The sequence below is a fragment of the Emydura macquarii genome, unplaced genomic scaffold, assembly GCF_026122565.2.
Source record: "Emydura macquarii macquarii isolate MOO-44397 ecotype Brisbane River unplaced genomic scaffold, CSIRO-AGI_Emac_v2 contig_1365, whole genome shotgun sequence".
Taxonomy (NCBI): domain Eukaryota; kingdom Metazoa; phylum Chordata; order Testudines; family Chelidae; genus Emydura; species Emydura macquarii.
This window is the reverse complement of record NW_027131502.1, coordinates 189,641-215,007: the sequence shown is the minus strand read 5'-3', so window position 1 is coordinate 215,007 and position 25,367 is coordinate 189,641. Positions and strand designations below refer to the sequence as shown.

The 25,367-nt window shown below is 50.3% G+C and overlaps 1 protein-coding gene and 1 pseudogene across 1 annotated transcript; both read right to left on the bottom strand.

Annotated features, from left to right (window-relative positions):
• Positions 1-4,834: 4,834 nt before the first annotated feature.
• On the bottom strand, positions 4,835-11,385 carry LOC137155636 (zinc finger protein 620-like). The gene is made up of 5 exons (XM_067552011.1): positions 11,341-11,385; positions 10,581-10,669; positions 7,318-7,444; positions 6,311-6,424; positions 4,835-6,028 (listed from the first exon to the last, which is right to left on the bottom strand). The coding sequence occupies exons 2-5, from the start codon at positions 10,602-10,604 to the stop codon at positions 5,529-5,531; spliced, it is 765 nt and encodes a 254-aa protein (XP_067408112.1). The 5' UTR covers positions 10,605-10,669; positions 11,341-11,385; the 3' UTR covers positions 4,835-5,528.
• Positions 11,386-14,360: 2,975 nt separating this feature from the next.
• LOC137155640 (zinc finger protein 665-like) lies at positions 14,361-25,367 on the bottom strand (annotated as a pseudogene).

Below are 25,367 nucleotides of genomic sequence, written 5' to 3'. Positions count from 1 at the left end.
CCCACCAACTCCCTTGAGTAGCAAACCCTGGCTGCAGCTGGGATTTCCCTGGCACAGACAGGCCAGTAACCCAAAGGCAGCTGATCTGTGTGGGGTGCATGAAACCTTGAGCAGGTCGCCGGGCCTTGAGCCCAGTGCTAGTTCTGTGGGAAGCTGAGTCACACCGCTTTGATGCAAACCCAGCTGTGGTTCGGCAGAACAGAGGTGACATCTGGTGGCCAGTTCGGGGACTCGGCCATTTCTGCTCATGGCCTGGTGTCTGGGTGATTATCAACAGCGAGTTGACACACTGAATAGACAAAGGGAGGATGATTATCCCCATGACACAGATGGGGCAACTGAGGCACAGAAATTCCCAGACCAGATCCAAGCCAGGGGGCCATCTAATCCAGTGGGTTTTCAACCTTTTTTCATCTGAGAACCCCTAAAAATTTTCAAATGGAGGTGCAGACCGCAGGTTGATGTAGTCTGCGGACCCCAGATTGGGGATCACTGAGCTAATCCTTCTCTGGCAGGTTTTAACATACAGATTAAGTGATCTGCCCAAGGCTACACGGACAGGCTGTGGCAGAGTTGAGAATCAAACCCAGATCTCTGAATCCCAGCACGTTACCATTCTCCTGCCTTCCACTTTTCAGCCCAAATGACCCAAACGTACCTTAGCACGGCAATCTACAGAACTCATTGCACCCAGCCCTGAAATGCAGCCGCCTCTGGGGTGGGTTGTGGCAGCCGTTCACTGGCAGACGACAACGCCATGGCCAAGATGAAGAGGAATCCTGCATCTACCTGACCCTGCAGGGGGAATTTCGGGAGGCCGATGGGAAAACGGCCAGCGATTCGCCCTGCCCCCCAGCACAGCACCCCCTAGTGCATGCCTAGCTCAGCAGCAGCAGCCCAGAGGCTCTTTCCACCCAATTGATGCCGGCTCTCTCACTCCATTTCCTCCAGCGGTGGGAGCCAGGCGTGGACTCAAGTTTTCTAAAGTGTGGCACAGAGCGCCGTGCCATGCCGGCAAAGAGGTCTCAATGGCTGGTGCTCCAGGTGCAGGGAGGAGATGGTAAAAAGCAGGGTGCTATAACGGCACCTGGAGACCGGGGTATTTTACTGGGTGCCATCAGGGATGAGGGCTGATGGCATTTCCCTCAGGGCATGGTGCTGTGCCCCAGTGCGGTGCTAGGGGGCGCTGTGCTGCAAGCAGCAGGATGTGGAGGCTCAGTAGGGAGCACTCTGCCTTCACACCCAGTGCTGGCCCCAGTGCCTGACCGCATCACTAGGAGGTGCTGTTCTGCAAGGATCGGGGGAGGAGGAGGCGCTCTCCCCGCACACTCAGTGCTGGCCCCAGTGCCCCACTGCACCACTAGAGGGCACTGTGCTTCAAGGAGCAGAATCTGGGGCTCAGTAGGGGGCAGTCCACGCTAGTCCGGATGCTGGATCTCTGAGTCTGTGGTTTTAACCAGCCTTTCTAAAGCTCCCTGGTTTGGAGACCAAACACACCTCTGGAGCCCCGCGTCACCTGGGGAGGAATCAAACGTGCCGGGGGATTCCAACACGTCACAGGCGTCCACACGGCGTGTCCCGTGGGGCCAGATAGCCAGTGTGGGTTGGGCTTTCAGCCGCACTTGTGCAGCAGATGGGACCTGGCTGGCTGCCCATTAAAATCAAACTTTGTGCGCATGCCTTCGGGGCATTGCCCCATTGCCGGCGTTTATAGACAGGGGCTCGGTTTCTCCTTCCGTAGAGCCGGAAAGACAGTGGTGGTTGGCTCCCAAGGTCTTTGGATCAGCTCTGTCCAACCCTTCCGGTTCCACTGGGCCCGTGCCAAGATGGGCTGACTACACGTGGACAGTCCAGATTCAGCCGCTCCATGAAGATCAAGAAGCAGGGAGGGCTGGATTATTGATGGCGAGCAGCCCTGCCGTTACCCCTGCTGGTAAACCAGCGTGTCCACATACTAGTGGCTTGTCTCCACTGGGAATTTTCCCAGCATAGCTGCTGTTGTAACCCCCCCTCCACACCTCCATAGATGGATCCTCTTATCCTGAAGTAATTATGCTTTCGCTGCTTACTGCCCCCAAAGCGACATGAGGCCGGCCCTCTTGTGAGTCTGCCACGGAGGGGAGAGAAAAATGGCTGGAGCCAAACGGACCATACTGGGCTCTGAGATGCTGCTTTGTTCCTCAGATTCTCGCTATTGACACCTGCAACAGGCCGGCTTACATCTGCCGTGGATTTGCCAGGGTGACGCTGTGCTCATCTAAATCCTGCTGGGGATGCTCTGTATGTGTTTATGAGTCCGGTCCTAAGTCAATATTTTCATTGATTACTTGGATGATGGAGTGGAGCAGAGGCTTATAAAATTTGCTTGGTGGCACCAAGTTGGGAGGGGTTGCAAGCACTTCGGGGCCAGAATGCGAATTCAAAAGCCCGTCCGGAAAAATTGGTCTGAAATCCACAAGATGAAATTCAACAGAGACAAGCGCAAAGTACTACACAAAAATCAAATGCCCAGTTACAAACTGGGGGGAAGAACTGGCCGGACGGTATAATACTGCTGGCAAGGAGCTGAGGGCTATAGTCACAGACTGAATATGCGTCAACAGTGCAATGCTGTGACGAAAAATGTCGTTCGGGGGGAAAGGCCAGAGGAGAGCGACAAAAAGGATCGGAGGTTTAGAAAACCTGATGTATGAGGAAAGGTTTAAAATACCTGGACATGTTTAGTCCGGAGAAACCTCCAATGTCAGGGATTCCACAAGCCTTTCCCAGAACTTAACTACCCTTAGAGTCAGCAAGTTTTCCCTAATATCGAACCTAAATCTTCCTTGCTGCAGATTAAGCCCATGTGTCCTGTCCCACCTTCAGTGGCCGTGGAAAACAATCGATCCACATCCTCTTTATAACGGCCCTTCACATATTTCCCCAGCTCCCCACTAAGTCTTCGCTGGTGTGACGGCAGAGTAACTCTGCTGATTGCAACTGTGTTCTACTGGTGTACATCCATAACTCCAATTAGTGACATTACTCCAGGTATGCTCATGCATCTGAGGAGTAAATTAATGAACTTCAATGGATTTACCTTGGTGTAAAGGGAGTAACTCCAGGGCCATTCAGTAGAGCACAATTGGGAGGTTGGGGAAATGGTTATTTAGCTCAGCTCCCCCCCGCTGCTCTACGTCCCCAGTGTTACCATTTGTCCCCCAGCCTTCGCCGCAGGGGTCCCTGGCAATCTGGTCACCCTTTGTAGGGTGTCTGGTGAACAAGGGCATTTGCTACCCCTCTCCTAGCTTGCTGCTGTCTGGGCAGGAATCAGGAGCCTGAAGGGGACCAGAGACACCTCACTCCAGAGAGAATCCCAATCAAAGCGACCCCCTGAGGTCAGACAGCCCTGATTGGCACCAGGGGGTGCTGCTCTGTGGGCCAAGTTTCCAGGCTGGAGGAAGGATCCATCCTGGGCCATGTTTCCATCTCCAAAGTGGGGGTGTAGGGAGGGGGTTTCCTTATGCTGTGTTGCCATTAAAGGGCTCTGGTTCTTGCTAAAGGAGGGGAGGCTGCGCTCTCTTCCTCTGCTCAGGTTATCAGTGTTGATCTCCTTGACTCAGAGGGTTACTCAGAGACAGAGGGCTTTGTGGATGTGCTGGCGGGGTGGGTATCCTTCTACAAACCCCACAGAAGGGAAAACGGTCCTGGAGACGTGTAGTTCCACCACAGGAGATTCAGGGATCACCAGGCAGCAGAGGATTTTATGACTCCGGCACAGCAGAGTTGTGCAACCTCTTACCTCTTTATAAACCTGCTGAGAGCAGAGCCCTTTCCAGGGTAAGGGGCAGCCCTGGGAAGAGAAAGACACACAACATCTTCCTGCGTAAAGTGTGCAACCATGTTTTAAAACACACAAGTACATTCCCCCCATTCTATCCCTTGGAAGCTCTGGGAATGAGCCTGGATTAACATCCCCACCTTAAGAGGATCGTGGGCTCCATGCTGTTGGGGCTGCATGGACCCATCTGCCATCCAGAGCATCGGAGCTGGGGTCTGCGACAGAGGAAGGGGCAGCAGAATGTCCGGGAAAGGGGTATTCCCCAGGCAGAGACCGAGTTACGCTGTGTTAATTTGTATGGAAACAAAATGGATCTAAAAAGTCAAAGGTATTAACGTGATCCAGTCATTGTATAACATTAAACAGTGTTAAATAAGGTTTGGGGTTAGGTGTAAAAGACCTCAGGCTGCTAAATACCTGGCCAAAGCATTAAACATTTCTTTAACCTTTTATTAATGTCAATGAAAGGAAGGAGTGGGGAGGGGAGGTTGAAATATCCAGCAGTAATTGTGAAAATGAAAGCCATAACATCCCTCATTCCCTTTCCCTGAAGAGCATCTTTAGAAGGGAAAAAAACCCTTGTTGGAAAGTCTGTTAGATGGTATTAAAAATGGTAATATTCGCCTTTTGGGAAAAGAGAGGAAGTTAGTAGAGATGGGCTGGAGCTGTTGTTTTTCCTGTTCTTGTTAAAGTCTGACCCTATTTCCTAGAAGACACACACAGGAGGGGAAAGAAAAGAACAGCAATACAGTTTCTGTCTCTGGGCTTGATTTTAACTTGAAATCTCACTACTGGAAACATACAGGACCAGCTACTCTGAGACCTGGGAAACTCATGCTACTGTAGGGCTGTTTCGAGCACTGCATTTAACTGCCTCTCTCTGGTCACAGGCTTTCACTAGGGTTGCAAAATACAGTCTTGGCTGGCTAAACCCCTCTTGTTAGACAGAAGGCAAAAGAATGAAGGTGGGGAAAGAAAAAGGGCACAGACAGGGACAGTGACGTGAGGCAAGTCTCATATCCCAGGTGATGGTTGGGATTTAGCTGAAGTCTGTGCAGATGTCATCTGGATCTCTCTCTCTGGTCTGGTCAGGGCATCTCTTAGGATCAGGACAACGAAGGCCCAGTGGGGTTACGATGGGTCCCATGGTCCAAGGAGATGTTGGGGGTAGCAGCCATTATGAGGACACTTCCTGCTTTCTCATCATTCCCTCAGGTAACTCCCCCAGGAATTCCCTGATCTCCAGCCTAGCTCCATCTGCAGCCATATTCTATACACTCAGGGCCGCTCTAAAATCCTGTCACTTCGCATCAACGGCTTTTATTGCCTTATAACTACAGACCCAGCTTCCCTGGATAACGTCCCCATCCCCCAGCCAGGAGGGGCCTTAGGAGCTACAGAGACGAGTCAGACACAAACTGCGACAGGGCATTTTTATTTCTTCTCTGCACTGGAATGTGTGCGTGGAACTCACAGAAATGTCTCCCAACTAATTCTATCGCCTACGTCCCCCAGATACTGAAATGACCCAACTCCCCAGTACTCAGTGATCTCTCATCCCTGGCTCCCGCCCACCAACCCCCCCAAATCCCAAACCGTCCACCTGCCTTCAGCCCATACCCAGACTCTCCCCAACTGCAGCACATTTTCATTTTGCAGCAGATAGGCACGATGGGCAATTGCCACAGTGAGACCTCCCCCCCACCTTCTAGGATCTCTCTCCCGTGTGGATTCTCCTATGTTTTGTGACGTATGAGCTCCGAGTGAAGTTTTTCCCACACTCAGGGCATTTATAGGGTTTCTCTCTTGTATGGACTCTATGATGTGCAATCAAATGTGACATATAACTGAAGCTCTTCCCACACTCAGAACATTTATGGGTTTTTTCTTTGTGGATTCTCCGACTGAAAATGTTCCAGCATCCAAAACATTCATACGGTTTCTCTTCAGTGCAGATTCTCGGGTGGATCACAGTTTCATTCAGCTTATCCAAACTTCCCTCTTGGTGAGTGGATTTACCCTCTCTCTCCCCTGGGAGGTTTCCTTGCTGCCTTTCTGGTCTGGCCTGACTTTCACAGGTGTTTCCATGCTCCAGACTCTGGGAAATGTCCCCTTCAGATCTTCCCAGTGAGGTCCCTTGTGGTTCTACTTGATCAGGACCTTCCTGCCCAGGATTCTGTTCTTCGTTCTCCCCCACCATCCTATCACCTGCTGAGATAGAGAGAGAATCCAGACATGAGTCATTCCCTGTGCCATGGAGAAAGGGAAGCTCAGGAAGGGGAATGGCTAAGGGGGGACGCAAACAGGAATAACTCCTGGGGGAGATCAAAAAACTGGAGCCAGGAATGACGTCTGCTGTGAGGACAGAATACCCGCTGGGGACAATCATGACCTGGGTGAGATGAGGCAGAAAGCTGGGCCCTTCGTGGGAATCCCAGCTGTTTGTGCCAATGACTGGTGGTTTGTGAATCCATTTCACCAGTTCCTCACCTCTGCAGATGTTTCTCAGGATCTCCCTTTCCGCACAGTCCCGTAGCTCTGTGACCCATGGTTCTTCCCCTTGTTCCAGCTGGGAGATCACCTCAGGTTTGGGAATGGGAAATCCTGCTCCAGGAAAAGAAAAAAGGTAAGGCCAGGGTCTGATAGTTACTCAGAGACACAGATGTTTCCAGATGTGCTGGTGAGAGGGTGATCTTGTATAAAGCCAGCAGACAGGCAAATGTTCCTGGAGACACTTTGGCAAGATTGGATGGTATCTGGGAGACGTGCAGTGTCCCCTACAGGCAATTCAGGGATCTTTACACTGAGGGATTTTAAGAATCTGGCATAGAATAAGACTTCATTCAACCTCTTTCTCCTTTATGACCCATCTGAGACCAGAGCCCTTTCCAGGTACAGAGCCTGAGAAAAGCAGGACACACGAAATCCAAGTAGGTAGCAAGACCAGGATTTTACAGTTACTCTGTCACAGAGAAGTTTCTCAATGTGCTGGGTGGGAGCGTGCGCCCTTGTATAATGCCAACGGATGGGGAAATATTCCTGGAGACCCTTAGGGGAGACCAGATGGTTCCAGAGAGATGGGCAGTTCCCTCTGCAGTCAGTTTCAACCTCTTACCCCTTTGTAACCTGCTGAGAGAAGGGCCCTTTCCAGGCACAGAGCCAGTTCTGGAAGAGAAGGACACACACAATCCCTGTCATTGGGAACATGCCCATGTTTAAAAAGACAGAGAGGAACATACAAGACATCCTCTCCCTTGGGATTCCTGGGGATCATAGAGTCAAAGGATTAGAAGGGACCGCCAGGGTCATGTATTCTAAGCCCCTGTCTAGATGCAGGATTTATTATGGCTAAACCATCCAAGACAGAGGGGGATGGCTTAGCATCTCCACTCTGTCTCCAAATTGCCTCTCCCTAGGAGGTGGTGTGGAGGGGACGGACTATCGGGATGGTCCTCCTGAGACCTAGGGGACCAGGGATTGTTTCCAGGAATCCTTACCCAGTGAAGACACATTCTCATAATTCTCCTGCATGACGTCCATATAGAGAGCTCTCTGACCCAAGTCCAGAAGAACCCACTGCTCCTCCGTGAAATACACAGCCACCTCCTTGAAGGTCACCAGCCCCTGAAAAAGGAAAAATGTCCCATTCAGAAACTGATGCTCCACCTACAATCCTACCAGCTCACTCACAGGCAGGACTAGAACATTTCTTTAAGGAGTGGAAGACATAAGAATGGCCATACTGGGTGAGACCAATGCTCCATCTAGCCCAGCATCCTATCTTCCGACAGTGGCCAATGCCAGGTAATTCAGAGGGGATGAATAGAACAGGGCAATAATTGAGTGATCCACTCCCAGCTTCTGGCAGTCAGAGAGTTATGGACACCCAGAGCATAGTTTTACTTCAAGAGCCAGCAGCCGTTATAAAAAAAAAAAGCAGCCTGTTGCAAACCAAGGAGACCCAAACAGAGGGAGTTTGCCTTGGGGGAGTTTCCACAGAGTTTTCACCTTTGAGGCTTCTGGGAGCAGTAAATGCAACATCTGAAGAAGCTCTTAGAAGAAGACAATAAGGATAGTGAGCGATCGGCTGCTGTGACCTGCGTAGGATGTGCCGTGTTTGTCTTTCTCCCACAGGACAGAAGTGACTTTGTCTGTATGAAGTGCAAGTTGATTAAAGGACTAGAGAACCAAGTATCAACCCTGCGTTGCCTCTGAGAAAATGAAGACTTTCTGGCTAGAAGTCAGGATTTGGTACTGCAGGCACAGCATGCTGAAGAATGAGGGAGAGCAGTGCAGGCGTGACTGCAGAATGGGAAAGAAACTGGGCAGTGTGTGACCTCCAGAAGAAGGAGGAGGAGAACCCATATACCCCCAATGCAGATATAGGTCAACAACCGCTTTCAGGCTCTCTGCACAGGTACTGTGGTGGAGAATGGTTTGGAAGAGTCATCTGAGGGAAAGGAAGGGATCAGAAGGCATGGGATGCATTGTCCTGGAGATGGGGGTTCCACAATCACCACTCCCAAGAGGAGGAGATGGGTGGTGGTGGAGGACTGCTTCCTAAGGGAGACGGCGTCATCCATCTGCCATCCAGACCAGGAAACTCAAGAACTGTGCTGCTTGCCTGATGCTCGAATTCAGGATGTGATGGAGAGTCTGCTGAGACTCATCAAGCCCTCAGACCGCTACCCCTTCCTACTTCTCCACGTGGGCACCAATGACACTGTCAAGAATGACCATGAGCGGATCACTGCAGACTACGTGGTTCTGGGAAGAAGGATAAAGGAGCTTGAGGCACAAGTGGCATTCTCATCCATCCTCCCTGTGGAAGGAGAAGGTCCAGATAGGGACGCATCGAATTGTAGAAATAAATTCATGGTTAATGCAGGTGGTGTTGGAGAGAGGGCTTTGGATTCTTTGACCACGGGATGTTGTTCCAAGAAGGATTGCTAGGAAGAGACAGGATCCACCTAACGAAGAGAGGGAAGAGCATCTTCACAGACAGGTTTGCTAACCTAGTGAGGAGGGCTTTAAACTGGGTTTGTCAGGGGATGGGGACCTAAGCCCAGAGCTAAGTGAGATACCAGGAGGAAGTACACGCAACAGGGGAGGCCTCCTGATTCATACTGAGAAAGAAAATAGGGGAATCATCTAGTTATCTTAGGTGCCTGTACACGAACGCAAGAAGCCTGTGAAACGAGCAGGAGGAATTGGAAGTCCTGGCACAGTCAAGGAACTATGTTGTTATTCGAATAACCAAGACTTGGTGAGGTAATTCACATGACTGGAGCACTGTCATGGATGGGTATAAACTGTTCAGGAAGGACAGGGAAGGGAGATAAGGTGAAGGAGTTGCACTGTGTGTAAGAAAGCAGTATGACTGCTCAGAGCTCCAGTGTGAAACTGGAGAAATGCCTTTTGAGTGTCTCTGGGTTAAGTTTAGAGGCAAGAGCAACAAGGGTGATGTCATGGTGGGCGTCCTGTAGACCGTCAGACCAGGAGGATGAGGTAGACAAGGCTTCAGACGGCTAATGGAAGTATCGAGATCACAGGCCTGAATTCTCATGCGGGACTTCAATCACCCTAACATCAGCTGGGAGATCAATACAGCAGCACACAGACAATCCAGGAAGTTTTTGGAGAGTGTTGGGGACAACTTCCTGGTGAAAGTGCTGGAGGAACCAACTAGAGGCCGTGCTTCTTTTGACCTGCGGTTCACAAACAGGGAAGACTTGGTAGGGGAAGTAGAAGTGGATGGCAACCTGGGCAACAGTGACAGCACTTAGGATTGAACAATCCCATGTACTGCTGCAGACTGGGGACCGATGGGCTAGCAGCAGTTCTGCAGAAAAGGACCTGGGGGTTACAATGGATAAGAAGCTGGATATGAGTCGGCAGTGTGCCTTGGTTGCCAAGAAGGCTAATGGCATATTGGGCTGCATTAGTAGGAGCATTGCCAGCAGATCGAGGGAAGTGATTATTCCTCTCTGTTTGGTACTGGTGAGGCCACATTTAGAGTATTGTGTCCAGTTTTGGGCCCCCCACTACAGGAAGGATGTGGACAAATTGGAGAGAGTCCAAATTAGAGGGCAAAGAAAATGATTAGGGGGCTGGAGCACATGACTTATGAGGCAAGGCTGAGGGAACTGGCCTTGTTTAGTCTGCAAATGTCAAAGAGTGAGGGGGAATTTGATAGTGGCCTTTAACTACCTGCAGGGGGGTTCCAGGGAGGATGGAGCTAGGCTGTTCTCAGTGGTGGCAAATGACAGAACTAGGAGCAATGGTCTCAAGTTGCAGTGGGGGAGGTCTAGGTTGGATATTAAGGAAAACTTTTTGACTAGGAGGGTGGTGAAGCACTGGAATGGGTTACCTAGGGAGGTGGTGGGATCTCCATGTTTCGAGGTTTTTAGGGCTTGACTTGACAAAGCCCTGGCTGGGATGATTTAATTGGGGGCTTGTCCTGCTTTGAGCAGGGGGTTGGACTCGATGACCTTCTGGGATCCCTTCCAACTCTCATTTTCTATGATTCTATGATCTGCACTGGTAATAGCAGAAGGCCTCTGCTATCAGCACATCCAGGAGTTTGTTTCCTCCCATGGAGGAATGTGGCTGGAATTCAGGCCCCTGATGCAAAGAACACAGAAGGGATTTCATTTCCTGTTCTCCTTCCAATTCTGCTTTCCCTGCCCCCTTTACACCTCCTGCCCCCCATGCTTCATTTCAGACCAAACCCACCAGGAGCTCCATGACAATCTCCTACCTGAGCAGACTCTGCTGCAGCCATTTCCCTTCCTTGTCCCCTGGGAGGATGGGACGATCTGGAGCAAAACAGGGACGTTATTCTGCAGCCTGTCAGGGTGAGAAAAATGTGACTGGGAAGTTTCAGAAGGGGGCGTTTGTCCATTTCACACCCCACGTCCCCGCAGGCTCTTTCTCTGCGGACAGATGAGCTGGATTCTGCCAGGCTGGAAAACCAATTGGTCACTTTATTACTCTCTTGAACCAGGATCAGCCATTGAATTTACACCCACCGTGCTACATCCACAATGGTTTTCCAGGCATCCTTCTCCCACTGAGTGTAAATACCATCCATCCCTGCAGCTGCAGCTCTTTGCCCATTAAACCGTCCGGGCTGAGGGTTTGCTACATTTTGGGTGCTAATTCGGAGTCAGGTCTGGCTATCTGCAGCCTTTCAGCTCTGAGTTTTTGGGAGTGTCCCTCTTCTGTGCAAAACCAGTTGATCAATAACCATCCCCCTGCCCTGCGCTTCTCCAGGACTTTCCACTTGGGGCTCTCTAAGTGTTTTAACCCCATTCACCCCCGAAGCCTCACACAGCTCCCTGGGCAGTGGGGCCGGCTCAGTCACAGCCCATGAACAGACACACAGACCTGCCCGAGAGGGACAGACAGCGGACACTAATCACCCTGCTGGAGCTTTTCTCCCCCAGATCTCCCAGCGCTTCGTAGCGGGTCCCGTCCTCCTCTCCGGGCCCGGCACGTTCCCCCAGGTCTGTCCTCACCTGCAGGCTCCGGCTCGGGAACTGGTCTCGGCAGAGCCCGGGGCTGGTTCCAGCCACTGGAGAAAATCCCCACCTGGGCCGGGCACGGGGGGGTTAATGAAAGCCTGTGCCTGGCACGGACCCGGCTGGGAGGTGTGGGGGGGGGGGGGAGGAAGGAGGAGGCAGCAGCTGTCCGGAGCAGACTCCCAGCTCACAACCAATGGAAACAGCAGCAGCAGCAGCAGATCTGACCCTAATCCGATCTCAGCTGAGAAGCGAAAGAAGCAGCGCCGCACCCTGCAGCCTCCCCGCCCCGAGCAACGCCCCGAGCCCCCTGCTGGCAACACCGAGTCCTGACGGGCTGGAAACACGGCCCGAGTCCTGATCGGGCCAGGTTCCCTCTCGCAGCCTAACACTTTTGGGGCTTGCATGGCCCCATCTGCTGTCCAGAGCATGGGAGGTGGGGCCTGCAACAGAGAAAGGGACAGCAGAGTGTTGGGGAAAGGGAGATATTTCATAGGCAGAGACAAAGTTAGGCTGTATTCATTCAGATATAATAAAATGGGCCCCAAAAGTCAAAGTTGTCAATGTGACCCAGTCATTGTATAACAGCATTATACAATGTTCGGGTTACAAAGATGTCAGTCTGGTTAGTACCTGGCCAAACACACCATTTTCACACCTTTATTAAGGACACTGAAAAGAGGAGAGGAAAAGATTACAGCATTTGAATTGGCCAGTGTTAGTGATGGCTTTCATTTTAACAACAGGCCTCCTGCCCTTCCCTTTTAGCTGGACAGTCTTTAGAAGGGAAAAACAAAACCCTCATTGGAAAGCCTGTTAGATGGTATTAAAAAGTTAGTTGAGATGGGCTGGAGCTGTTGTTTTTCCTTGTTAAAGTCCAGCCCCATTTCCTAGAAGATAAAACACAGACACATACGAGAGGGGAAAGAAAAGAAAAGCAAAGGTAGGAAACATTGACACAGACTTTTGGGAAGATCTCTCTAGGGTTTGTTCTCCCTGGCCAAGTCTCATCCATACTGGAGCCACAGTCCATGAGCAGAGGAGAATTACTGAGGCAGAGCAGAAGTGCTAGCAGTGTAAATATCATAACAGCAGCATGTCCGCTGTTAATCCGGTAACTCTTCTCTTGTTCAGTGTGCCACAGACAGTTCAAAGCTCAAATTCGCCCGATTCACATGTCCACAGAAACCAAACCACTCAGTGATGTCATGGTCATCTTTGAACTCGAAGGAGGAACAACCTCACACCACCACGGGTTCCGCTTGGGTTTTTACAGTTTCAAGCTCAACAGAATGAAATTGTCTCTGGTGCTTTTCTTAAATCTGGAGGCTTGAGGGAGACATGACGTTCAAGGATAATGCCCACAGACACAATTACAGATCCAACGTCTTATCTGTACAACAAGTTTTATTAAAGCAACAAGTAAAATTACAAGTACCCAGGCATACAGAGATCTTGCAAAAACCTATGCAAGAATTAGAACTGTAGTTCTACTTACATTCTTAATGATGTTCTAGGGTCCGATGAACCTCTCAATAGATGATCATCCTTGGAGGGATGGTTCCTACTGAGTCATCCCTTGGGTTTTCCCACTTTTACCCAACCAGGGAACCCTCGTTTATATTGTAATTCTGACCACACCTAACACCTTATGCATATGTATGAAGGCATCAACCCTCTTTTTCTTATTTGTATTTCCCCACCCCATGAATATTGGGGTGCCCCATTTTTCATGGGTTGTTTTTAGTTTCTCTTGTTCTTATTAGCATTCACGCACAACGTATACCCTGTGATCCAGACAAACATCAAAGATGTTACAATGTGGTCTCAGGCAATACATTGCGGTCTATTGCACTCACATATTGGCATCTTTTTACAGTCATCTTGTGACCGTTGGGGCATATGGTCCTAGGTCACCCACACATGTCAAGCATTTTTAAGCCTATGGCTTAGTATGGCTAAGCTAAAATCTTACTAATCTCAGGCTGTATGCCTTGTGTTTTGGCCATGCTTTACTTATATACCTAATACATACTCATCACTCCTAAATACTTAACAGTCCTATACTTCTATAATCCTACTACTTAATCCCCACCACCCCTAGAGCTCAAGAATGCAGAAAACGTGTGGGATGCCCAGGCAGCCTGATGAGAGAATCACGGCAAACATTTTATTAACGTTTCTTTGAAAAACCAGAAACCAACAGAGGTAAAAATGTCAACAAGAAAAAGACTCTCCCAGAACAGGAAATTCCAGAAACACAACACCCTCTCCTCTCCCCGACCATCCAGAAAATGGAGAAAAACCCTCCCAGGGCAGTTACTTCAAGAATCATCCCAGTGTGTGATGATGTAAGCGGACCATCTGTCTGCAAACAGGGACAAAGGAATCTTTCCCTTTGGCTCACTAAAACAGTCTCCCAACAGGGAGATCCAGGAGAAGGGCCATTTGTATACGGTCACAAACGTAAACATGAGTGGAGCTGGGAACGGAACCCAGGAGTCCTGATTCATAGTTGCTCCTCCTTAGATCCTATTCCCCTTCCAGAGTGGAGAAGATAATCCAACCATCCCAATTCCTAATCTCTCTGCTCTCACTATTACACCATACTGCCCACACAGCAACAGTGCAAAGATCCTACCTCTCAGATAACACCCCCACGCATTCCCTGATCTTCAGCCCACCTCACTGGGCCCAGAAATATTCAGTACACTGAGTACCATCTGTGAAGTCCTGTCACTTCAGATCAGCACCTCTTATCGCTTTATAACTACAGACCCAAAGGCCCCATTGCTGCTTCCCTGAATAAAGTCCCTCTACTCTCATCCCGAGGGGCATCAGACACAAACTGGGACCTGGTATTTTTACGTCTTCTCTAAATTGGAAAGTGTGTGTGAAACCCATAGAAGTGTCACCCAACTAATCCCATCGCCTGCTGCCCCCAGATACTGAAACGACCCAGCTCCCCAGTACCGCTCCTCCCCGGCCCAAACCAACCATCCCCGACTGAAACCCAAACCATTCACTTGCTTTCTGCCCCTACCCAGACCCCCCTCAAATGCAGCACAATTTACTGTGCTTCATGAGGACACAGACCCATTAGCTCCCATGGAGAGCTCCCACCGCCTTCTATTCTGTGTAGAGTTTCTGGTGGGACATTAGAGCAACCACGCCTTGTAGCTTTTCCTACAGACAGAACATTTATAGGGTCTCTCTAGAATATTCGTTCTCTGATGTTTAATAGGGACTGAGCTGTAACTGAAGCTTTCCCCGCATGTGACGCATTATAGGGTCTCTCTCTCGTATGCACTCTCTGATGTGCAATGAGATGTGAGCTACGACTGAAGCTTTTCCCACACTCTGGGCATTTATAGGGTCTCTCTCCAGTATGGACTCTTTGATGTGCAATGAGGTTTGAGCTACCACTGAAGCTTTTCCCGCAGTCGAGGCATCTATAGGGTCTCTCTCCTGTATGGACATTCTGATGTGCAATGAGATGCGAGCTACAAGTGAAGCTTTTCCCACATTCGAGGCATTTGTACGGCTTCTCCCCAGTATGGACTCTCTGATGTGCAATGAGATGTGAGCTGCAACTGAAGCTTGTCCCACAATCGTGGCATTTATAGGGTCTCTCCCCGGTATGGACTCTCTTATGTGCAATGAGATGAGAGCTGCAATTGAAGCTTTTCCCACATTCTTGGCATTTATAGGGTCTCTCTCCTGTATGGACTCTCTGATGTGCAATGAGGTTTGAGCTACGACTGAAGCTTTTCCCACAATCGTGGCATTTATAGGGTCTCTCTCCTGTATGGACTTTCTCGTGTGCAATCAGGTTTGAGCTACGACTGAAGCTTTTCCCACACTCGGGGCATTTATAGATTTTTTCTCCCTTGTGGATTCCTCGATATACCATCAGGCTTGGTCTCCGACTGAAAATTTTCCCACGTCCAGCATATTTATCCAGCTTCTCTTCCGTGCAAGTTCTCGGTTGGAGCATAGTTTCATTCAGGTTATTCAAACCTCCAGCTCGGTGAGTGGATTTATTCTGTCTCTTCCCTTGGTGGTTTCCCAGCAGCCTCTCTGGTCTGGACTGACTCTCACAGGCATCTCCCTGCTCCAGAGTCTGGGAACCATCCCCTTCAGATCTTCCCAGTAATGTTCCCTGCAGTTCCACATGCTCAGAATCTTCTTGCTGAGGATTCTTCTCCTTGTTCTCACCCATCGTCCCATCACCTGCCGGGACAGAGAGAGTATCCAGACATGAGTCCTTCCCAGTGCAGGGGAGAAAGGGTAGCTTAACAAGGGGGGGATGGCAAATGCGGAAGCAAACAGGAAAAACTGTTGGAGTGATCCAAAAACTGGGCCATGAATGATGTGCGCGGTGAGGATACAATACCTGCCGGGGGCAGTCCTGACCTGGGTGAGGTGAGGCAGGAAGTGGAGAGCTTAAGGACTCTTTGTGAGAATCCCAGCTGTTTGTGCCAATGACGGATGGTTTGTGAATCCATTTAGCTCATTCCTCACCTGTCCTGGTGTTTCTCGGGATCTCCCTTTCCGCACAGCCCCATAGCTCTGTGACCCATGGTTCTTCCCCTCCTTCCAGCTGGGAGATGACCTCGGGTTTGGGAATGGGAAATCCTGCTCCAGGGAAAAAAACAGAGGTGAGACCAGGGTCTGATAGTTACTCAGAGACACAGATGTTTCCAGATGTGCTGGGTGGGAGGGTGACCTTGTATAAAGCCAGCAGACAGGCAAATGTTCCTGGAGACACTTTGGCAAGATTAGATGGTATCTGGGAGACGTGCAGTGTCCCCTACAGGCAATTCAGGGATCACTACACTGAGGAATTTTAAGAATCTGGCATAGAATAAGACTTCATTCAACCTCTTTCTCCTTTATAACCCATCTGAGACCAGAGCCCTTTCCAGGAACAGAGCCTGGGAAAAGCAGGACACCCGAAATCCAAGTAGGTGAGAACAAGCCCATGTTTAAAAAGACAAGAGGAACATACCACCCATCTACTCCCTTGGATGGGGTGGATAAACATCCCCACTCTGTCTCCAAATTGCCTCTTCCCTGGAGGGGGTATGGAGGTGACAGGCTGTCTCTCAAGAGTTCTGGGGATTATGGGGCTCATCCCCCTGAAATCCTGAGTAGAGGCCAATTGGGGTTTTTCAGAGATCCCCTTGCTTCTAATATCCAAGGGAACAGGAGTCCTTACCCAGTGAGATCACGGTTTGATAGTTCTCCTGCATGACGTCCTTGTAAAGGGTTCTCTGACCAAGGTCCAGCAGAGCCCATTCCTCCTCCGTGAAATATACAGCCACCTCCTCGAAGGTCACTGGCCCCTGAAACAGCAAGAGTTCCCCATTCAGAATCTGTTCCCCCAGCCAGAATGCCACCAGTTCAGTCACAGGCAGGCTCCCCACACTGGACCTGCAAGAGCGGAGTTGGACAAGGTGGGCCCAATCATCTAATCAGGCTGCAAACAGGGGAGTTTTAGGCTGGATGCAGCTAATTAGAGAGAGGCTTACTGGAGCAGGAACAGGCAGGGCCTATATAAGACAGGAAGCTGGCAATAGAAGGGGTAGCAGCATGGCAGGCAGCAGTCATTTCCTGGGAGGAGGGCGTTTGGTTTGGCAAACCTAGTGAAGTGGGAGAGCTAGAGAGGTAGGCAAGGCTCAGGGGAAAAACAGTGAAGTGTGGGGCAGGCCAGACTTTGGCTGCCAATGAGGGGGTCCCTGAGCCAGAACCCAGGGTAGAGGGTGGGCCGGAGTCCCACTGAAGAAATGGGTAAAGGGTGGGCCCGAGTCCCCCCATCAACCACTGAAGAAATGGAACTGGCGGGGCAGTGAGCAGGGAGACTGCCAGAGCCCAGGATTGTCTAGAGGGATTTGATGCCATGGAAGGGGGGAACATGTATGATGCCCTGGCTTGAGGGCTGAGTCATGAACAGACTGTGGTTCCAGGAGTGAGAGGGCTCTGCCGGATGATGGGAGAGACACCGCCAGAGGAGGACAGCACCTGGCAGGAGCTAATCCCCAGAGCTGGCAGGAGGACGTGCTATGTGTGGTGGGTCAACCCCGTGAGAGGGAGGGCTGGAAAATCTCCCATATTTCTCGGGGTGCTGCGGGTCGAGGACTCTCTGTGAGCCCCCTGCTGTTGCGTGCCCTTCGCGGGCAGTGGTTGAACCAGCTGCCCGGCGAGATCGTACAGCCTGGATTCTAACAGGCAGAATACAGCCTTAGAGGACGGCTTTTGGGGGGACCTGCAGGGTGAGGAGTGGGGTTTGGGGGGAAGCAGCTGCAGGGGTGGAGGGGAACTGGAAGGGGAGCCGGTGGAGGTGTGGGGGAAGGAGTGAGGCGGGGAGGTAGAATATGGTGGGGAAAGTGGAGGGAGCAGAAGAGGGACAGTTTCTAACTAGGTTTAATCATCTCAAACTCTGCAAATCTAGACTCTGGCAGGAGAAGGGGTGAGGGGGGATTAAAGCAGGTTCAGGGGAGGGGTGTGAACTTCTGGGGTCATCGGGGAAGGGGATGGGGGAAGAGTAATGAGTAAATGGAGGGTAAAGGACAAAGCTGCTCTGAGAGCAGAGCTGGGGGATCTGTAACTCCCATGACCCCCAGTTCTGCCCCCCATCCCTGTTACCTTCCCACACACCCCCTCCCCACACACCACATTGCAGCAGACAGAGGAATCTCTCTGCCACCCCCGGCTGCCGTCTATATAGTCCACAAGCAGCAATTTCCGATGCTATTCCCTGAGTGAGAGAGAGAGTGTGCGACCCTGCAGTGACTGATTAAACCCCCGTCAGGTTCAAGCCCAGCCCTTTCCAGATACAGCTCGGGGCTGCGCTGAGCGGCTGGCAATGCCAACAGGCCTCGGATATCAGCACATCCAGGGGTTTGTGTCTTCACGCAGGGGGGACCTTCCACCCGCCACGAATTCCCTGCAGACCAAACCCACCGCCAGCTACTGCACAGTCTCCTACCTGAACTTCTTCCACCGCAGCCATTTCCCTTCCCTGTCCCCTGGGAGGATGGGATGATCTGGAGCAAAACATGGACGTAATTGTGCAGCCTGTGAGGGTGAGAAAGGCAATTGGGGAGGTTTCAGAAGGTGTCTTAGGCCTGGGCTACACTTACCCGTAAATTCGGTGGCAGTCGACAGGAGTTACGCAAGCTACGTAAATTCCTAAATTCTCTTCTGCGCACCATCTCCACTACACTGCTCTGATGGGAAATGCGTACCCGTCAACACAGCGCTTCTCTTTTTTCGGAGGTGGTTTTATTAAATCGACTTCCGGATCAATGCAGCGGGTCTCCATTTCCGCTCAATCAAACCGAATAAATTGATCTGACGGCAGCAAATTTGCCGCCCTCGGTGTAGACAGAGCCCCAGTTCATTTCATACCGTTATTCGCCCCAGGCTCTCCCCCTGCAGACAGATGATTTAGACTCTGCCAGGCTGAAAAAACGCTTGATTACTTTATTACTCACTTCAGCCAGGATCAGCCTTTGAATTTACACCCACACTTGTTTTCCAGGCATTCTTCTCGCTTCTGCCCCCCACCTCCCAGTGCAAATGGTATCCACAGCTCTTTGCCCAATAAATGGTCCTGGCTGAGGACTACATTTTGGGTGCTAATTCAGAGTCATGTCGGACTATATGCAGCCTTTCAGTTCTGGGCTTTTGGAAGTGTCCCTCTTCTGTGGAAAACGAATTAACCAAAAACCACAGCACAGCTCTGCCTTTCTAAACGGACTTTCCATCTCTCAATGCTTTACCCGCATCATCCACTCAGCCCCCTGTGCCCTCCAGCTCAAGTCACAGACGAAAGACAGACCTACTGGAGGAGAACAGACAGCGGAAACTAATTACCCTGTGCCCTTAGTTGGAGCTTTCCACCTGTCCCAGCTCTATACAGAGGATCCCAGTCTCTCCTCCCCAGCACTTTGCCCCAGCTCTCACCTGCAGTCTCCGGCTCAGGACCTGGGGTCAACAGAACCCAGAGCAGCTGGATTTTAATTGCAGATGTTAGACCAACACAGCTGCAGCAATTCCTCTGTGAACCAGCCCCTTCCAATCCCCTCCCCTAGGAGCTTCGATCCTCTTCCGGGCTAGGGCGACCTGACAGCAAGTGTGAGAAAACAGGACGGGGTGGGGGGTAATAGGCGTGTGTATAAGACAAAGCCCCGAATATCGAACTATCCCTATAAAATCGGGATGTCTGGTTACCCTTCCCCTGAAGGTGCATCGCCAGTCTCTGATTGGCCTTTCCTCTCTCCTGCTCCCAGCATCAGCGCAGAACCCACCAGCCCTTGTTTTAGCATAGCTGGCAAGGAAACTCCCTCACTATTGGTGGAGTGGCATGTAGCATGATGGGAGTTGTAGTCCACTGGGATGGAAAGGGAGGGTGAGGGCAGGCGGGGAGGGGAAGCCTAAATAAAGCAATCTCGCCGGGTGGAGGGAGAAACAAAACCCGCTACCTGCAATTCTGAAAAATGCAAATCAAGTTTAAAACAAAACTGGGCTTTGATCTAAGCTGTGGGGCACCATGGGTAGGTATCCCACTTGTGCAACACCACCCTCACCAAATGGGTCAGGCAGGGGTGACTGGGAACATGGGATCAACTTCCCATAATGCAATATTCACCATCCCATAATTTTATACACATCCCATAATTTTCTCACCTTTTTTCCTAAATCCCACAAACCCGTGTGGGCCCTCCTTGCTGTCTGCCATCCTGCTGCACAGCTCTGCACTGTTCTTAGGAGCGGTCCAAGCCCAGGACGCACGACCCTGCGGTATTTGCAGAGCCGCAGGAATAGTCATGGGCTGGGAGAGAGACGATTCCAGGCAGAACAGATCAAAGTGCTACGGGACAAAGCAACAATCAGCTCAAGCTTGCGGGTGGCACTCCAGACGTGAGTCCGAGAAACAAGCCCCAACTGGTGCGATCGCATCGTAATGCAGGTGGGGGGTGATGAGCAGTGGGTGCAGAACTTCTGGATGCGCAAGGCCACCTTTCTGGATCTGTGGGTCAAACTCGCCCCAGCCCTCCAGTCACTCTGGGGGAGCGGGGCTCCGTGGCTGGAGCAGGCACCAGGATAGAGAAATAATCCAGAGGTCTGGGAATAACGCAGTGAGGTGGGGAGAGGTCAAAGGTAAAGGAGGAGAGAGGAAGGATAGCCTACCATCCAGTTTTTCAATGGAAGGTGAAACAGGAGCAGCTGAAAGAGACTGAGGGGGAAGAGGGACCAGCAAATGATCCCAGGAGTTTCCCATGGGATACAGCAGCAAAGGCACCCCCACATAAAAGAGATGCTCTAGTTTAAAAGGAATTCTTTGGGGGAAGTTCTCTAGCCTGGGTTATGCAGGAGGTCAGACTAGGTGAACCCAGTGATCCCTTCTGACCTTGGTATCTATGAATCAATAAGCATAGAAGGGAAAGTTCCTCTCTATAGGGCTCTGGAGATACCTCCTCCGGTATCCCCAGCGTGGTTGCCCAGCGCCCTGAGTTGCAAGGAACTGGATGTTCCTGTCTCACTGTCCTATTTCCCTTGGGATGTCTTCTATTTAAACAACAAGGAATGAATTGTGCCCCAATAACTCGGGAGGCAAAGGGAGGTTGTGTCTCTAGGGTTGAGCGTGGGAGTGTAGGGAATTAAGATTAGCCTCAGAGATCCCCACATAAAAAGAGGTGTGGGGCTGATGGTGTGGGGGACCCAGGACCCCATCTACAGAGCCAGCACAATGGAGCTGGGATCTAGGATAGAGATCAGGACAGCAGAGTATTGGGAAAAGGAGCGTTATCCCTTTGACATTGATGCAGTTAACACAACAAGGTGCTAGAGCATCAGAGAAACCACCAGGAAACTGGGAGGAGGATCTAGGCATCGGATGGGAAGCAAATGCCTGTGATGAAGTCCAGCCAGGACATCTGAGAGCCCTGCAGCTGTTCCGTGTCCTTGGGAAATGTCACAATTCTGCCTGGGAAATCACTGCATTCCTCTCACAGCTGGGCACAGAGCAGAGAGAGGGGACAGACACTGGAGATCCTGCCAGGGAGGAGATGGGCTGTTCCCCATTTGGATGTATCCATGTATCCAACTTCTCCGGATCAGCTGCTCCAATTCTGTGTGATCTCTGAGCCTCACTCCCAGCCAATTCCTTCTGCTCTTACTATTACACCATACTGCTCCCATATGAACAGCACAAAACCCCTCCTCGCTGGGGAATCTCCACCAGGAATTCCCAGATTTCCCCCATTCTATCCGCACAGGCTTCCAATAAACTGTGAACTGCTCTAATATCCTGTCACAGCAAATTGGCAGCTCTTCCTGCTTTATCTCTATGGCTGCGCAGGGGCGCTCACTGCTTCCCTGAATTATGTCCTCCCGCCCCTGTATCTAGGGGCCTTAGGAGCTACAGAGACGACTCAGATGCAAACTGCAATGGGGCATTTTTACCTCTTCTCTCCATTGGAAAACATCAGATCCCTGAGTCCTTTACAGCTATGTATGAGAACCTTCGTTTCTACATTGGAAAACATATGGGGAACCTGCAGAAATGTCTCCCCACTAATCCCATCGCTGTTCCCTGTTAACTCACAGACTGGGATCTGCTATTAGTGTGCTCAGGAATTGACACGACTCTTGTTCGATAATGACAGAAAGCCTTTAATTACTATACTTATAAACATATCAAATGAGCCCCCAAACCAAAAGCCCAGTATATTTTAGCGGCAAAAGCCATTATCCTCACCAATGCAGGCAAGAGGCGGCGATGGTTTCTTAGCAGCTTCCCACGAGAGCCTGGATCCGTGGTCTCAGAAGGCAGCTGGGCAAGATGGCAGGTCTTGTCAGTTTCTTGTCAAGAGTGATTCTTTACTCTTGAAGCTTGCCTGCCTTGCTTATTTCCATTGCTTCTCTTTTATATTCTTAAATCCAATGTTTTTCAAAGCATTTTGGTAATTTACATGAGTAAACACAGGAATTCCAGAAAACAATACAAGAGGGAGAGACCCATGTGCTTTACTTAGTGAAAAGGATGCTAGCCACCTAGATGTGGTGTTTAGTTTTAATTTTCCACCCTTCAAACAAAGGGGTATTGGGGTTGTTGTGATTAAATTGAGCAATACCTGGGGTGGCATCCAGCCATGGGTTTTGATCATAAGGTATTTTGAGAGATCTGGAGCCATGGAGGTCTAGCACGCCCTGCATTTAACACATTTCTGTTTACTGCATAGATGAGTTACTCCCAGAGGATAAATTCATTAGGGAAAATGGTCCAGACAAGGGAGGCAATTAATAAACAGTTATCTTAATGAAATACCAGACATACGTTGAGAATAGAAAGACAGCATGGGTGTGTTGCAATGAGAAACAATCACCCCTTTTCAGAAGGGACTCCAGCCCCCATTTCACATACTCTGCAATATGCAACTTATTAATTTGGTAGCTTAATTTTATAAGTAGGCCCAGCCTAGCTGAAAGTTCATTGTCTACATTCCCCCCAGATCCTGAAATGATCGATCTCACCTGTACCCAGTGTTCTCTCATTCTCTGGCCTCCACCAACCATCCACCACTGAAACCCAAACCATCCACCCACCTGCTGCCCCTAACCAGACAATCTGCCCCTAACGAGACCTTCTGCAAATGCATCACATTTATACTTTGCTTTGGAAGTTCACAGACCCATTGCTCCACAGGGAGAGTTCCTGCCATCTTTTATCCCGTGTGGAGTTTCTGGTGGGACATTAGAGAGACCTTCGCCTTGTAGCTTTTCCCACAGACTGAACATTTATAGGGTGTCTCTCCTGTGTGGGTTCTCTGATGTGAAATAAGGTGTGATTTCCGAGTGAAACTTTTCCCACACACAGAACATTTATAGGGTGTCTCTCCGGTATGGATTCTCCGATGTCTAATAAGGCCTGAACTGTCACAGAATCTTTTCCCACACTCAAGGCAGTTATAGGGTCTCTCCCCCGTATGGATTCTCTGATGTACAAGAAGGATTGAGCTCAGCTTGAAGCTTTTCCCACAGTCGGAGCATTTATAAGGTCTCTCTCCTGTATGGATTATTTGATGTCTATTAAGGTGTGAACTATAACTGAAGCATTTCCCACAGTCCGGGCAGCTATAGGGTTCCTCTCCCCTGTGAACTCCCTGGTGTGAAACAAGGTGTTTAATAAGTTGTGAGCTCCACCTGAAATTTTTCCCACAGTTGGGGCATCTATGTGGTTTTTCTCCTGCATGGATTGTCTGGTGTTTAACGAGGTTTGAGAAGTGAGTGAACCGTTTCCCACAGTCAGGGCAGCTATAAGGTCTCTCTCCCGTGTGGACTCTCCGATGTACAATAAGGTTTGATCTCTGATTGAACCTTTCTCCACAGTCAGAGCAGATATAGGGCATCTCTCCTGTGTGGATCCTCTGATGTTTAGTAAGGGCTGAGCTGTCACTGAATCTTTTCCCACACTCAGGGCAGTTATAGGGTTTCTCTCCCGTGTGGACTCTCTGATGTACAAGCAGGTTTGAACTCCGATTGAAGCTTCTTTCACACTCAGCACATTTATACAGTTTATCTTTGGTGCAGATTCTCGACTGCATCAAGTCTTCATTAAGCTCTTTCAGATTTCCCCCCTGGTTAGTGCATTGATCCTGTCTGTTCTCTGGGTGGTTTCCCTGCTTCCTCTCTGGCCTGTGCTGACTGTCACAGCTGTCTCTCTGCTCATGACGATGGGAAATGTTCCCTTCGGATCTCTCTGATAATTCCCTGTGTGGTTGCATTTGCTCAGGACCTTCCTGCAGAGGATACCCCTCCTTGTTCTCACTCCCCGACCCATCACCTGCTGGGGTAAAGAGAGCATCCAGACATGAGTCATTCCCTGCACTGGGAGAATGAAAACCTCAGAAAGGAGAATGGCAAAAGGGGGGGGGGGAAGCAAAATAACTGCTGGGGAGATGGAAAAAACCTTCCCCAAGGGAGAACCAGGAAGGGACCAAGTCTGGCTCCTCATTCCATCTGAAAACTCAGAGGAACTACCGGGTGTCAGTCAGGGTGGGTGGGAAGCCATGTCTGACGTCTGCCATGAGGCTATGACACCTGGGGGGGCATAATTCTGACCTGGGTGAGATGAAGCAGAACTGAATGAGACCAGGGGGTTTAAAATGATTCTGACACAAAGTTGTTTTCCAGACGTCCTGGGACAAGGGAAATCTAAGGGACCAGAGAAGAACTTTGAGCAGAAACTGATCCAGGACTCCAGAGTTTCTAATACCCAGCAGGGCAGGAATCCTTACCCAGCGAGGTCACGTTCTCATAGTTCTCCTGCATGACGAGGGGGCTCACTGATCTGGGTCCAGCAGAACCCCTGCCCCTTGGTGAAATACACAGCCGCTGCCTCGAAGTGGTGTCACCAGCCCCTGAAACAACCAGAGTCCCCCACTCAAAACCCGCTGCGCCAGCCACAATCCCACCATCTCAGTCACAGGCAGGGCTGGGAAATCCCCCGCCCCATGGAGAGAGCAGGGAACTTTCCCCGAGGAAGGGAAAATTGCTCAAAGCGTTCATTAAAAAAAAACCACAACAGTTTCTGCGGTGAAACAGTTGTGGTGGATTCACCATCACCGGAAATTCCTCTAAAAGCTGAGTACTAAGAATCTCCACTTTGCAAGTGGCTAGAACTCACAGAAGCCGGTTAGTAGAGAATAGTAATTTTCACTAAGATTAGCAAACGCGTTGAGGGCTTCGATCCTTCCAAGGGATCCACAGGATCATTTACAGGGGGTGTGACATTATTCACAAGAAAGGGGGTACGTCTGGAAATGTTATTACAAATACAGCCAGTCCGAAGTCATTTCAGTGCAGGCCTGATGTGTCTGATGGAGCAAACACTCCTATCAGCATTTTTGGGGAGATTTACCTGTCAAGGGTTTTATCTCTGAGGGGGTTGGTAATGTGGGGAGATCTTTAAAATTAAGAATAATCTCCTGCTTTCCCTTTTCCTCTGTGTCATC